This window comes from Maniola jurtina, chromosome 17 (assembly GCF_905333055.1).
Source record: "Maniola jurtina chromosome 17, ilManJurt1.1, whole genome shotgun sequence".
NCBI classification, from domain to species: Eukaryota; Metazoa; Arthropoda; class Insecta; order Lepidoptera; family Nymphalidae; genus Maniola; species Maniola jurtina.
Window position 1 is genome coordinate 7,958,197 of NC_060045.1, and position 15,878 is coordinate 7,974,074.

Sequence of the window (15,878 nt, forward strand, 5' to 3'; positions counted from 1 at the left end):
GTAGATGCCAACCGACATTTTTACGCAAAGTTACTTAGAACTGTCCGACATAGTAGAAGCATAAATTGCCCGATATCGTGTACCTGTACACATTTACCTATAACATAGACATGTTATGTTCTGAATATTACATGCCCACAGAAATCCAAATAATACTGCCATATGCATGCCGACCCCACGTAGCGTAGGATAAGGTCAGGAGGAAGAAGTACGCATTTCGTCTGTATATAATTCGTGACTGATGAGTGATGAGTAATGAAAAAACGCATGAGAATAGAAAAGATAGGTAGGTAGCTAAATTCTTTCTTAGCCTTTCAGCCCGATCCGTCCAGTAGTTTGACATGTGCGTTGATAGATCAATCAGTCAGTCATTATATTCCTGATATTCTGCAATCGTCTCATTCTCTGAAAGTTTCATTTTCTGAACGTTTTACTTCTACCGCGTGTGAACTGCACCCATTTAAAAAAAATAAAAATAGCGAGCAAACGAGCAGGCGGGTCATCTGATGCTAAGTGATTACCGCCGTCCATGAACATTTGCAGTACCAGAGGAACCGCCAATGCGTTTTGGGTCGGGAGTTAAAAAGGAGGAAGAATGAGATCAAACAAATCTTCAGAGCACTCCCCATTATAAAGGCGATAGTGCACGCAAAGAGAGCTTACGTCTCTGCGGTGCTCCAGGCTTTCCAACGAGCTGGTTAGTTTGGGATCGTCCATAAGTCAAACAGCCCGCCTTTGGAACTGATCAAATGGAATGAGTTGGTGCACATCATTTTTTAACCCCCGACCCAAAAAGAGGGGTGTTATAAGTTTGACGTGTGTATCTGTGTATCTGTCTATGACATCGTAGCTCCTAAGCTAATGAACCGCGTTTAATTTAGTTTTTTTTGTTTAAAAGGTGGCTTGATCGAGAGTGTTCCTAGCTATAATCTAAGAAAATCAGTTCAGCCGTTTGAAAGTTATCAGCTCTTTTCTAATTAGGTACTGTAACCTTCATTTGTCGGGGGTGTTATAAATTTTTAATTTACACTTGTTTTACTTTTAACTTATTCCATTCGGGTCAGTAACAATGTGACGAGTGTGGTTAAATTAATAAAAACAATAACGACGTCATGTCTCGTTTAGCGTGCAAGCTGTAATTGAAACCTCGTGATGCCAATACCGTACAAACTTTACAAAGTGTTACGTACAACTTCTAATTTGTGATAAAATGTTCTATACTGTGTTATATTGTTGTGTGGTCAGCCGTACTAATTTTGTTAAGAAATTTTTCGTTTTTTTTGGGTTCCGTACCTCAAAAGGAAAAACCGGCTAAGTGCGAGTCAGATTCGCGCACCGAGGGTTCCGTACTCGGGTATTTTTTCCGACATTTTGCACGATATATCAAAACCTTTTATGAATTTTATAATTTTAGAAAATGTAAACGCATTTTAATTTATTCCTTTACTTGTGGTATAAGACCTACCTTTACCTGCCAACGGGAAGTACGGACGGACGGACGGACGGACGGACAGACAGACAGACAGACAGACAGGCAACAAAGTGATACTAAAAGGGTTCCATTTAAAAAAACAAGGATTTTATTTATCACTTCGTTGTCTGTCTATCCGTCTGTCGTGTCTGTCAAAGCTATAGGTACTTCTAACGTTTTTTTTAAGTTGAAACAGTTTTTACATTATTAGTTATCATGGGTGTGATGTTACCTAAATTATCAAAAAACGAGGCCGTATTCCTGGTAACATAACATTTTTTTTGGATAAAATGATAAAACTTTTTGCCCTGTTCATAATATATTATGTCGTAGGATCTAGTACCTTACTAGTTGGTACACATTAAAAACGAGGAAGTAAAACGTTTCCTACTTAGCTAGTATATGTATATTACTTATTTGTGGAATGCCAATAAATAATACTTATATGTACATGTAAGTGTGTGAACTTCGGACCTCTGGCGTAGAATATTCAACTGAACTATAGTTAATATTACAATGCTGATTATTATCATTGCATGTACCTAATTTTAATTAAGTACTACTGTTGTTTATTTTGAAATAAAACCTCTACCTACGGATAGTAGGTATATACCTAACCTATATGTTTAAAGTTTTAAACGGGTTTAGTAGGTTAGAAATAATTTACTTCTTATGTGTCTACAAGTGTATCTATTATGACACAAATAAATAAATAAAAGTACCACAGGATGCCCGCGACTTCGTCCGTATGAATTTAGGTTTTTAAAGATCCCGTGGGAACTGTTTGATTTTCCGGTATAAAAAGTTGCCTATGTCAATTACAGGGGCGCAAGCTACCTCGGTACCGAATTTCATACAAATCGGTTAAACGGACGGGTTTTTGGGAATCCCGTGGGAACTCTTTGATTTTCCGGGATAAAAAGTAGCCTATGTCCGTCCCTGGGATATAAGCTAACCCTGTACCAAACGTTAGAATGGGTTAAACTGTGGGGCCGTGAAAAGGTAGCAGACAGACAGACAGATACACTTTCGCATTTATGATATTAGTATGGATTTATTTTAAGTTTTAGTACTTGGGACAGAAAACATCTCGACATTGTGTTTGTTCATCTTCATCTTGCCAAATTCAGATTGATATATTATTATTAAGTATAAAATATATAAAATAATTAAGTTATGACATCAAGCAACAGTTATAATACTTGCTTATATTATTTTCTAAAAATTAAAATTAAAGATTTGCCGTCTCCGTTCTTATGTCTGTATGCCTTCAGGCGGGTTGAATCACCTTAGTATTTAGGTCCAGTTTCATGACAGATCAGTAAACTTACGTAATGGTTACCGTTAAACTTTGACCACCCATAAAAAGTAAAGTGAATTGCACAAGACTAAATTCATACCTCTTTGATTGAGGTTAAAGGTAAAGTTTCGGGTCAAAATCAACGAACCCTGACTTTGCAACCCATTTTTCTTTTTTTTGACCTGTGTTTAAGTGACCTGTGTTTAGAAGTGGACGTCTATCCACGTATAATATTAGCTATGGGATTATGATGATTTGGCATTTGGCAATTATATGTACAAAATATTTTGTTTTATTTTTAAACGGCTCTCCTGTAAATTTTGTTTTTTGAGTTGTGTCATTATTCATTAAAAGCAACGAAATGTTCATCCTACGCGACTGGGTTGGCTGTCCCGATTACGATAGCCTCGTCGATCTACGACGGTTCGTATCGATAAAATGCATAACATTTCTTTTAATTAGGTCATTTCGGCCATAAAGTTGTGTTGATACGCGACTTCATTGCTTCAATTGATTTTTATGTGATCAATGTTATTAAATACGCATGTAATTCGGACTTTGATTGGATAATAAAAATCTTATTTCGCTTGTACTTACCGCGCAAAATTTTTGGAATACTCGTAAAAGTTTGACGACTTTGAGATATTTTATTTTGCTGTAAACTAGCAAATAACCGCTATTTCTCCGTTGTAAAAATTGATGGAAAAATCCACATCATATCCAAATAGGTTTGATCTCGGATTTTTGTGATTATATAGGCATTGCCTATACTTTAGCCCAGAGTTTATTTACAGGTTGCTTTGCGTGATATCTTTATTAAACAAGTTTAAATTAAAAACTTATATCACCCCCGAGCCCGACAGGTCAAAATTACCATAATATTATTGCATTGTGGTCGTGATCGAGTCCATATTAGATAATACAAGTTGCAATAAAATATCAACTGGATAAGTGTATGAGATAAAACTACAACTAGATATTTTTTACAAAAAAATGTCGTTACTCTTTCAGGATTTCTAAGTTATAAAACTCTTAACGCTGTTTTCAAGAAGTACCTAATTGGTAAATGAAACCTCACCTTAAAACACTTCGGTGTTAAATAATTTCGATAATAGTAGGAAGTTATCTACTATTTTTAGCCGACTTGAAAAACAGGTTGTTTTTTCAGGTTAACACAACACAACACTTGCACTTGTAAAATTCAATAATTTTCCGTTGTTATCTTTGTTGGGCAATGTTGTTTCAACACTCACACGGTTTTCTCGGTCAAGACTCAAGACTCAAGATTCCGATTACAGGATTAGCGGAGACGGGCACGCTTGACGCGGACGGGCGGACAATAAATTCATATTGTACAAACGAGGCACCAAGCCGTGTAGGTACGAAGTACTATTATATTCTGTGGTCATATTTACTAGTATTAACAACTTGAGATACGGGCCAAGTCATGGTTGATAGCGTCTTGGCTCGGTTAAAACATGATCCATACTAATATATAAATGCCAAAGTGTGTCTGACTGTCTGGTAGCTTTTCACGGCCTATGCGTTAACCTGATTTTAACGTTTGGTAGTGATAGACTGCGTCCCGGGAATAGGCATCTAAGGCTAATTTTTGTCTGGGAAAATGAAAGGATTCCCATAAGATTTGTAAAAACTTTGACGTAGATGAAATCGCGGGCATCATCTGTTTGGTACAGAGCTCATCTGAATCCTGATGTACACAGATAGCTTGCATTCCGTATACGGATATACCTAGGCTTCTTTTTATCCCTTGGGATTTTTAAAAAACCTAAATCCTCGTGGTCGTACGAAGTCGCGGGGACCTCCTAGTTTTCAAATAATAAAGGCAGAAATAGGTAGGTACAAAGTCAGTTTATAAGTTCTTTCGTAGATTCACATAGAGCACATGAAAGCCGGTAAATTTCAAAGTTCCGTTATACGCATCTCCAGAGAAAAAAGGAACCCTTATCTATAGGAACACTTCGTTGTCTGTCTGTCTGTGGTGTCTGCAAAGACTCTAAGAGAATCAAATCCTATAAAGCATTTCAAGTTGACCTAGAATCTGTTTGGCAAGTAGCAATACTTTCAAGCATAAGTAAAGTAAATAATCCGAAAACCGTGAATTCGAGGTTTCATCACAAAAAAAAAGTTTTAAGTATTTCGTGTGATGATACGGAACCCTTCGTGTGCGGGTCCAACTCGCACTTGGCCAGTGTTTTAAAGCAAAACAAGCTGAAATGAAATAATGGCAATCTTCCATCACTTGCACCAACATCAATCTATCACATGCATCATTCACGGAGTTACTTATCAATGTGTTTGCTCCGGCGGCCATTGGCGAGGCCGCACTAGCGTATTTTGTGACAACTGACAACTACCGGTAACGCTCCACAGCGTATAGAACCATGATTGCGGAACAAAAAAGTCGCTAAAAGCTAAAAGTTTTATTATTAATAGACCTCTGGTCAAGCGTGACTCCTTCCGAATTTACGGTTGGACAAGTTTCAAAATAACTAAAACCAATTAAAACTTTTATTCATTCCAATATTTAAATATTATTTCAGAAAAAAAATGTTCCACGTAGTATTTGGGTTGAGTTGGTAGGTTGGTAGGAGTTGGTAGGAGGAGACTTTTGAGTTGGTAGGAACGTAGATACTTATTCCAAAAAAAAATATGTGGAAAATAATAAACCTAAAAAGGTTTTGAACTTAGATCAGGGACTATGTTTTGATCCTTGTTTGAATGATTTTTGTGTCACAGAGCGTTGCGTCATGAATTGTAATGCCATCTAGTGTTGAGTAGCGGCACTAACATTTACCGACATGGGTTGTTTAATACGTTATTCATAGAGAGCGCTCTAAAACGGCATAAAAATAGTAAAAGTTTCGGAATTACAATCACATTCGATAATTTTTAATCAAATATTTACAATTTGTGGTGACGAAAGACGAGGCAATCATTAAATAAATAAGTGTTTAATTACTAACTTTGAAGGAAACTCATTACTCTATTACTTAACCTAAATAATAGGTCCGCATATGATAACTCTTGACTTTGAAGGTTAAATATCTATTTTAAAACAGAATTTAATAACAAACGGTAATTACGTATAAAATCTGAAAGATGCAGTAACTCCATAGTATAAGATAAATCGTATGCAGGTTGATTTCGGAAAACCTGCATCAATCAATATTACAATCGCAATTGTTATGATAGGCTAATGGTAAATGTTCTTGTTGCAGCAATGCATTGCAATTTGTCAATGACTTCTATGTAATGTCATTGTAATTTGTAGTTTAAATCCAGTGAGCGTTAATCAATCATGTTATATTATTAGGATTAGGATTATTAGGAAGGCCCTAGCTTTTTAAGCTCACTAGAGCTTCGCAAATACCTTATATAGTCATACCAAATACCTACCTACCTACTATACCTAAGTACATATTAATCCATATACTTACGTTTAACAGATTTTGATGAAAGGTACAGAGTTAGCTTACATTTCGGGGAATAACATAGGCTACTTTTTAGCCCAGAAGATCAAAGAGTTCCCACGGGATTCTTAAAGTCCCATTCGTTTAACCGATTTATATGAAGTTTGGTACAGAGGTAGCTTGTATCCCTTAAACTGACATAGACAACATTTTATCCCGGAAAATCAGAGTTCCTAACTTAACGAATCGCGAACCTCATCATGATAATGATCAACCTATCTCTGACCCGATTGCCATGTCGACCTGTCGCGAACTATACCTATCTATTTTAGCATTATGATTGCCTCCATCTTAGATTGCCGCTATCTAACTTAAAATAAGGCGCTCAAACAGTTTTTTATATGATTTAATACCTACCTATTATATTACGTACCTATATTGATAGGAGTTTATAAATAAATACACGTGTCTCTAGAGTGGCCTAATGTTTCCGCAGTACATTTTTAGCTCAGATAACAAACCGTGTGCCCTCGTAATCACTGGTTATTGCGAATACCTACTCCGTTATATTATTATTAACGACTTCACACACCTTTGAGAACATTATGGACACTTCACAGGCATGCACCATCTTTTCCTTCCTTCACCGTTAAATCACATAGGTGCCTAACTCCGAAAGTTAGAGGTGCGTGCCTGGGATTGAAGTCTTCCAGGGGTCTGTCATCGTCTTAACTACAGTAGGCTATCACCGCTTATGTGTCATAATGCTCTCATAATGCTCAGGCCACATTAACGTAAACGTCAATGCGCCATAATTATCGCGATAATTCCGCCGATAAAATATATTCAACGCGTTAAACTGAGTGGCCACACTTGAACAATTAACTTCTAATGCCAATTGAATAGGGGTTGAAATCGTCTAACGCCAAACGGCAATGTAATTGCTGTTGTATAGGTAGTGGCTAAACCTGCGGTTAACGGCCATTAACGCGTTTTTCAACGGCATTTCCCGTTAATGTAGCCGGGCCATAAGTCGTATAAAGACTTCAAATGGGAAATTACGCTATGAACGCTTTTGCAGTAAAACATAAAATTGACCAATTTTTGCAGTTACATCTAGAGCGGCGCTGTGTCCGAAGTTTAAAGCCGGGTCCAGACGAGTGTAACGTGTAATGTAATCCACGAAACACGAATTCTACGTGTGGACGGCCCTACGAACATTTCATGTAACGTTCGCGCCGGCTCGGGCTGATCCATCGGCTGTCGGTTTGCACGAACACAAAGGCGTGGTAGAGATTGCTCTAAGCAATAAGGCCGCCTTTGCACACAATTGTTCTTTCTGTTTTTCTTCTTTCTGTGTTGTATTCCTTTACATGTGTTTTTTGTGTGCAATAAAGTCTTTCTATCTATCTTCTATCTATCTAAAGGCGATCACAGTGCTCGTTTCAGTGCAGTAATAGATTCACGTACACAATTCGCTTTGAGTTCGTGTGCCGTCCACACTGTTGACGCTTTTACAAGTAACCTTACATTACATTCGTCTGGACCCGGCTTTAGGTAGCTAGGCACATTTCGAAGGGGCGTTGAAAAGTCGAACACTCGTGTTTCGGAACAAGATTCGGCCAAACCGGTTACACATGAGCGGGACGTTGCTCTGATACTGATAAGGAAGGTAACACTATTCAATACCAGTCATGGCTCGTGTCTTGATATTAACAGTGGGTAGATACACCTACCTGCCTTCCTCGTGCCACAATTTATTTATTACTTACTCTCAAATTAATTATTATTCAACCAACTTTAAATTAAGGAAAATAAGTAGGTAAAGATCTTATCAATAGTAATAAATTAAAATTTCGCCTGCAAATCCGCTCATTTACATAATTAAGTACAAAAAAAAACCGGCCAAGTGCGAGTCAGACTCGCGCACTGAGGGTTCTGTACTCGGGTATTTTTTCCAACATTTTGCATATCTAGTAGGTATATCTTACTTTGAAAATTGAACCACATTTTAATTTTTTTTTTAATGATGTAACCACAAATTCGCGGTTTTCAGATTTATTCCTGTACTTGTCAGACCTACCTACCTACCAAATTTCATGATTCTAGATCAACGGGAAGTACCCTATAGGTTTCTTGACAGACACAACGGACAGACAGACAGACAGACGGACGGACGGACGGACGGACGGACAGACAACAAAGTGATCCTATAAGGGTTCCGTTTTTCCTTTTGGGGTACGGAACCCTAAAAATTAAGTAAAAAAGAAAGAACATTTTCCATTACAGATCTACTTACTCGTAGCTAATCAATAAAGAGATATTAGAAGTTTGACCTTCGGATTCCAATTTCCTCTGACCGTTAAAATCGCGTCTTAACACTTTGAGCCCAATTTTACGAGCGAAAAAATACTTTAAGTGTTACTTTATCTGCGAAATTTATGCGCATTTCAAGAAGCTTTCGACATAAAATTGCTAAAAATATTATACTTTTAGCTCCTTTGTTATGTTTGAAAACGTTTAAAGGCAGAAACAACCATGTCATCAAGTAAAATAAAGTTATTCATCAAAATATTGTTATGTACTTCAAGTAGGTAGGTACTTACTTATTTTCAAGCTACTTGCTAATAACAATAATTTAATATATTTATGCTACACTACGGTTTATTCGGTGTGTGTTAATAATAATTGGAAAACAACAGCTGCAGCCTTAAGTTCCACGAAGGAATAAAAGGACTCTTATCATCATCACATGTATTATGATATTGATTAGTAAATCTTTACAAACTAATAACTTATCCTAATAAGTGCAATAATATAGCTATGTAACGAATGCTTAAGCAGTTTATCTTTACCTATTAACAGGGCTCTCTCCGTCACTTACTCCATACAATCGTAGTTCCAATTTCATTTGAATATTAAGCAACCAAAGTCCATAAAATTTTGCAGACATATTCTAAAAACTAATATCTGTGTCTGTGGTGTTTCAGATTTTTCTAAAAATATGTAGTTTTAAAATTACAGGGGCTCAAAGATTTGTATGTGAATTTTTAAGACCGCGTAACTTTGAAACCGAATATTTTAACAGAAATCTGGAAAACCACAGGCACTTATATTAGTTTCTAGAATATGTCTGCAAAATTTCATGGACTTTGGTTGCTTAATATTCAAATGAAATTGGAACTACGTTTGTATGGAGCGAGTGACGGAGAGACACCTCTTGTTAATTGAGAAATGTAGGTAATGTTATTGATACGTCAACATTATTATTCAAATGTTATTAATATACTGGCGCCTCTGTTTTAATTAAATAACATGAAAGATCTACAATTTTGTTATGACTAGTAAGACTATAATAATAATTATCTCTCTTAATTCACGAAAATAAAACATAGGTACTCAATAAAGTAGGTAACTTAACGCGTGAGTAAAAACAACATGCACTAATGAATCTTTTTTATTAATAAGATTTATATCTCTCGGACCAACTTGTTACGAACAAAGAAAAGTCAATTACTGTACTTTATTGCAGTCTTGTGTACGCAATAATTTATACTGGGTATATAAACCATTCCACTTTTCCATCTTTAACTTCTGAGAGTTACATTCAGTCACTTTTTTTTTAATTTATAGACTAGTGCTTGGATGCAATCAGACCAACTGGCAAGTGATGATGCCTTAGATGGAACGCGCTTTTTTGATTAGAAGACGCCTATTCACTGTTGACCTGTAAGTGCCGTTATTAAACGTGAATAATAATGATTTTATGAATGTAAATATCTCAGCTTGCTAACCAATACACAATACATTTGAACAAGGTTCGTGCAAGGTTTCCAAGATATTTTCCTATATTTAACCCAAACAAACCTTGATACTAAAATAATCGTAGTGGGTAGGTACCTCTATAAAATTTAAGCACAGCTGAGTCACACTAAATAGATGTCTGCTTTTTAGGGATCCGTAACCGAAGGATGCAAACGGGACCCTATAAGTCTCCGCTGTCCGTCCGTCCGTCCGTCGCGGTCGGTCCGTTTGGCGATATGGTTTACGCTAACCGAGTATAACCACATGTTTAGTATCGGTAGCTGGACTGGACGACTTGACTTTTACCTAATTCACTAATTTAATCTAGGAACTTTCGTCTGGAAGCGCTTGCATTGCTGGCGAAAAAGCTTAATTAATCCATTTCATGCTTCGTTCTTACTATATTATTAGTATTATAAATGCGATAGTGTGTTTGTTTGTCCTTCAATCACACCGCAACGAAGCAACGGATCAGCGTGATCGGACCTGGAGAGTGACATAGGTAGATTACTTTTATCCCTGAAAACCAAAGAGTTCTCACGGGATTTTAAAAACATAAATCCACGCGGACGAATACGCTGACATCAGCTATTATTACAATAAATGCAAAAGTGTTTTTTTTAATTTATAGACTATCGCTTGGCTGCAATCTAGACCCGCTGGCAAGTGATGAAGCTGCATGCCTGAGAGCTCGCCATAATGTTCTCAAAGGTGTGTGAAATCTGTCAATCCGCACTTTGGCCAACGTGGTAGTCTATGGCTGAAACCCTTCTCACTCTGAGCGGACACCCGTGCTCTGTAGTGAGCCGGTGATGGGTTGATGGTGATGATGATGACGTAGCATTGCGATTGCACTAAGTCCACAAACGTGGTGACGTTGGTGTTGTTATTGTAGTGATCTATTTCGGGACACAATATCTCTTGTGGCCTGAACTTGTACACGTATGGATGACGATGCGACTCTAATGACATTTTCGTGGCCGGTTTATTGTGGAGTTGGTCTAAGAAGGGATTAATAAAACATTTCTCAAGGCCCAGTGACCATTCTAATGAGAAATTGTAATATTTGTAACTATTTGTCCAATATCACTTATTTTCAATAACTCTACTTTCTTCTCTTTCTTTTCGAGGGCACGCTGCCTCGTTACAGTAATTTGGATGACATTTTTATGCTTTGCTTTAAAAAGTAAATTATTCTGGTTCAGATTCACCATAGGTAATACGATTTGATTAACCGTTCCAATATAGGTAAGTACACTATACTGAAAAACAATGTTCTTAATTTATTCTCTTAACAATGTTGGAAAAATGATAAAGCAACAAAATAATATCCACTGAATTAATAATCATAAAACACACAGCGCTATATTTAACCACACTGATGAAATAAACATGATACGGAGCTATTTTTAACCTGTGCAAGCATTTAAACCAATAACTTAACGTAATGGCACGAATAATTCATAAGATAGACACAATTCTAATAATAGCCCATTGTTTTAAATTAATTGAGGTGTAAAACAATTTTAAACATAATTTATTGAGTATTTTTTAACATTACCTTGGCCAAATTCAAAGAACTGATGCAAAAAGTAGGTAATGATGCTCTTAAATAATACAATGATAGAGATTAGTGTACCTAATGCAAAATCTTAATCAGTTTCTTAAATGAAGTTTGTAATTGCATATTGCTCGGAGATGGAAACCAAATGAAATGAATTTATTTCAAGTAGGACAGCATGTTCCTCTTATGATAATAATATGATTCTACCATCAATTCGGAAAACAGAGACAATATAAATAGGCAAAAAGATACATGAAACTTGGTGGTTTGATAGTTCTACATTTTCGATTAAAAAAAATATTTTATTTAAATGCTCTACATAAATTGGTGAAGGTCACAATAAAGAAACGTAAAACAAAAACCAATACTTCGTTCAGAAATATAAATTGTAAAAGAAAAAAAACTGCATTAAATGTGAGACCGTGTATGCCTAGTTCCTGAGAAAAATACAAATTTTTTAACATACTCAATAATTCAATTCTAACAATGTACAGTTTGAATCGTAAAGAAATAAAAAAAATCCTTCATTTTTGATCAGCGAGAAAAAGATTTTGTTTAGTAAACAAGTTATATGGAATAGGCAGTTTATTTTAAGAATTTAGGCGACGCGACGGTTAAGATGAGAGCTTAACAAAGATAATAAAATGCAAAAATGTGATAGTAGAGCTCTGTGTATTTGGAAAAATGCCGAAAAACAAGGCAATCTAATAACTTATATATGTACCAATAAACTTTAATCATTGGCATAACCTACATTCGAAACTAAATTCACACTTTTCTATGACACTTAAAATAAATTGATGCAATAAAACTCGAATTAGATTAAGAATTAGATAATCTACATAGTAAAATATATTATATTTATACTGTATAAGAAACTGGATGGACAAACACATTAGCCTATGCGTAAAGGTCATTAGTATTTAGTTTTCTTACATCTAGAATTCTAGACTAGCAAGTGTTCCAGATTTCGCTGTTCTAACACAAGCCTGCCGAATGGAAGATTTCACTGGGTGACTTAGAATCAACTAGCTATTCCGATTCATAGAATGTGTTCTACTTACCGTGTTCAAAAAGATCGGGCAGCGCCCTGCACGATATTCTCTCCAGCCGCGACGCGCGGCAGTGACGCGCTACTCGGTACGCGCGTCGCAGCTGGAGAGAATATCGTGCGGGGCGCTGCCGCGACGCGCAGTTCAGCTGCAGTTCATTTCGAGTGTGTGGGCACCTTTAAGCTGATGCAGAATGCCTTAAATGGCACAATTAATACACACAAATTAAACTTTTTGATGAAATTGAGGAGAGAGAGAGAACCAACTTTAACGTCAAGCTGACATGTCGCAAAATCAGCTGTTCCTTATATTTAATTTAACTTTAAGTAAATTTAAATAGAAATATGTGAAAAAACCAGTGTGAAACTGTTATTAATGATTAAGTGATTATAAATATTGTAATAAATCGTGACATGCAACTATAAATAAGCGACACAACCAGACAAAGGACTCGAGTACAGAGGGCGGCTGCCGGTGTTTGAAAATTAACTGCTTTAACCGGGGGAGTATTGCTTTTAGTACCTAATTTAATCTTATATTTTATGTATTTGAATGTTGTTTTACATAATTAGGTTAGGTACTACACTCACAACTCTCATTTTCTCGACAACATCGAGCCACGCCCCTCCACACATTAGGCAAAAACCTTTCTCCACTTACTTGACAAATAGTGGAAGTATAGTTGGAGAATAACGAATGCTGCCTCAGACAACACTAACATTACACAATACATACTCACAACTCTTCATTTTCTCGATAACATCGAGTCACGTCCATCCTCACAATAGGCAAAAACCTTTCTCCACTTACTTGACAAACAGTGGAAGTATAGTTGGAGAATAACGAATACTGCCTCAGACAAAATACTAACATTACACAACACATAATATATACTAAGTCTATCGCTAAATAATAATTTTAAAAGTAAATAGGTACAAAGTGCACACCATATTATGATATAATCTTTTGGTGCAGTTAGTGTAGGTGTAGACATACCAAATTATTTATATAAATTTTATCTCTCTAAGTCTGTGAATCTTTGTCCTTTTTTCTCTGTTTTCTAAGACCATTCTGTCTCCATATCCTGTAAACTTTTATTTCTATTTTCCTTCACTCACATATATTATTTGGTGTGTTTCAGGATTTTATATACACAATGGCACCCACAACCAGGAGGGCAGCAGTAATGGAGGAGCAAGAGAAACTAAGAACTGCCCTCCGGGAACTGAAGTTGCTGAAACAGCTAAATGAACAGTTGTTGAAGGAACAAGAGGACAGTGAAGTTGAGTTAAGAGCCATTATTGCCAAGAACACTCAATTGAAGGCTGAACTAGCTGACTTGAACAAAGTTCATACTCTGGTACTCGAGGAACGGGACCAACTCCAGGATGCAGTTGGCTCATTCAATCAGTGCATCCAAACATACGATGAGGCTCTTAGCAAGATTTCTATGTTAGAGAATGAATTGAGTAGGGCTCAGAAAACAATTGATGACCTTCAGTCTCAATTGCAAAGTTATGAAGCAAAGGACACAAATAATTTATATGACGAACTGCTCACTTCATCCTCAATAGCGCCAGTAGTGACCATCGATCTGACATGTGACAGTCCTTGTGCTAGTGATACTAATCCACTACGGGAAGATAACTTAGTAAACTTAAATAGCCATAATAAAATAAAAAAATACATTAAACTTAACAAAATTATCAGGAAAACACAAAGATTGACAAAATGTCATAAAACCTATACAAGAAATATTTCATCATTACAAAAGGAACGTTCCCAATTAGTAAATAAGCTTGATGCTTGTTGCATATCCTTAACAGAACTGCAGAATAAATATGATGTGGATGTTCAAACCCTAAATGATGAAATTTCCAAATTGACTCAGTCTCTTCATAAAGTTACCGACCTATACGAGCTGTCACAAAAACAGGTCCATGAGCAAATACTGGCAGCGGACCAATTGTTAACATTAAGTAACTATAACATGGCTCGTTTTGAGTCATTAACAAATAGGTATGATTGTTCTCCAAATGTACCTATAATTTGCCAAAATAGCCCTACAGTGCTCCCTGTGAAAGCAGATACTTGCCCAGGGCAGTGTAGCATAGATGTTAGGGTTCCTTCATCAGACAATATGAATCCCTCAACTAAGCCAATAAAACAAACTGTAATTATTTCTGACAGCTTAGGTAGAGGGCTCGGCTCCATGATGAGCTATTACTTAAAGCATTCAGTGATTAATAGATGTTCCCCTGGTGCTACTTTTTACCATTTAATTAATAATTTAAATGAAAAATCATTGGATAGCAATACAAATGTCATATTGTTGTTTGGGGACAGTTTGCAAGTCAAAAAACAACAGATTGTAAAATGCATTCAAAAATTACTAATTTTACATGAGAAAACCAAATGTAAATTTGTCTTGTGTGCCTTTCCTTATTCTGGTACATTTAATAAACAACAAAATGAGAATATACATACATTAAATTTGAAAATGTATAATCTGACAAAATATTATAGCGAAGCTATTTCTTACTTTGATATTAATAGTTTTACTAATAAGTTTAGATTGACCGGTGACAGTATGCATCTTCCAAAGAGATGCAAGATGCATATTGCTTCACTATTAGCATATAATTTAAATGATTCAGTTACAAGTGTTGTAACAAAGTCTCTTGACTCTTTTACAAACCGTACGTCTAGTACTAATATTTTCTGTATTGACTCGAGTACTTCCAGTACTAATATTTCAATTATTGACTCAAGCAATGGTTTATGTACTATTAGGAACCCTATTGCTTGTTTAAACTAGATAGTAAGACAACGGAGGAGCTCTGTAAAATGAATACTGTACATCAAAACATACAGAGCCTCACCGGCAAGGATGGTAAAATTTTTAAATCAAGTAGTAACACAACAGACAAGCAATGTATGATTAATCTTGTACACCAAAATATACAGGGCTTGTCTGGAAAAGAATATGAAATTGAACTTTTTATAAAAAAATTAGATATCGATATTCTATGCCTTACTGAGCATTGGCTCAATAGTTATCAATTAATTGTCAATCTTGGAAATTATTCATTGTCAAGTGCGTTCACAAGAAAGAAGGCTATTCGCGGAGGATCTATGATAATAACCCGCAACAACATTAATTACAAGGAACGAAAAGACATTCTTAATCTTTCGGTTGAACGCACTATTGAGCTGTCCTGTGTTGAGCTGGAGCGATATATTATAGTTTGCG

At 36.0% G+C, this 15,878-nt stretch overlaps 2 protein-coding genes across 3 annotated transcripts in view; one reads left to right on the top strand and one right to left on the bottom strand.

Annotated features, from left to right (window-relative positions):
* LOC123873603 (cGMP-dependent protein kinase, isozyme 2 forms cD4/T1/T3A/T3B) overlaps positions 1–15,878 on the bottom strand; it is a 160,068-nt gene that overhangs the window by 122,250 nt on the left and 21,940 nt on the right. Inside the window, exon 1 of one of the 2 annotated variants that reach the window (XM_045918492.1) lies at positions 3,850–4,130. The exons of the other annotated variant lie outside the window; for it this stretch is intronic. The gene's annotated coding sequence lies outside the window, so the exon portion shown is untranslated. Of the gene's footprint in view, positions 1–3,849; positions 4,131–15,878 lie in introns of those variants that run through there. 2 annotated transcript variants of the gene reach the window in all.
* LOC123873610 lies at positions 12,903–15,671 on the top strand. The gene is made up of 2 exons (XM_045918530.1): positions 12,903–13,169; positions 13,720–15,671. The coding sequence occupies exon 2, from the start codon at positions 13,782–13,784 to the stop codon at positions 15,441–15,443; it is 1,662 nt and encodes a 553-aa protein (XP_045774486.1). The 5' UTR covers positions 12,903–13,169; positions 13,720–13,781; the 3' UTR covers positions 15,444–15,671.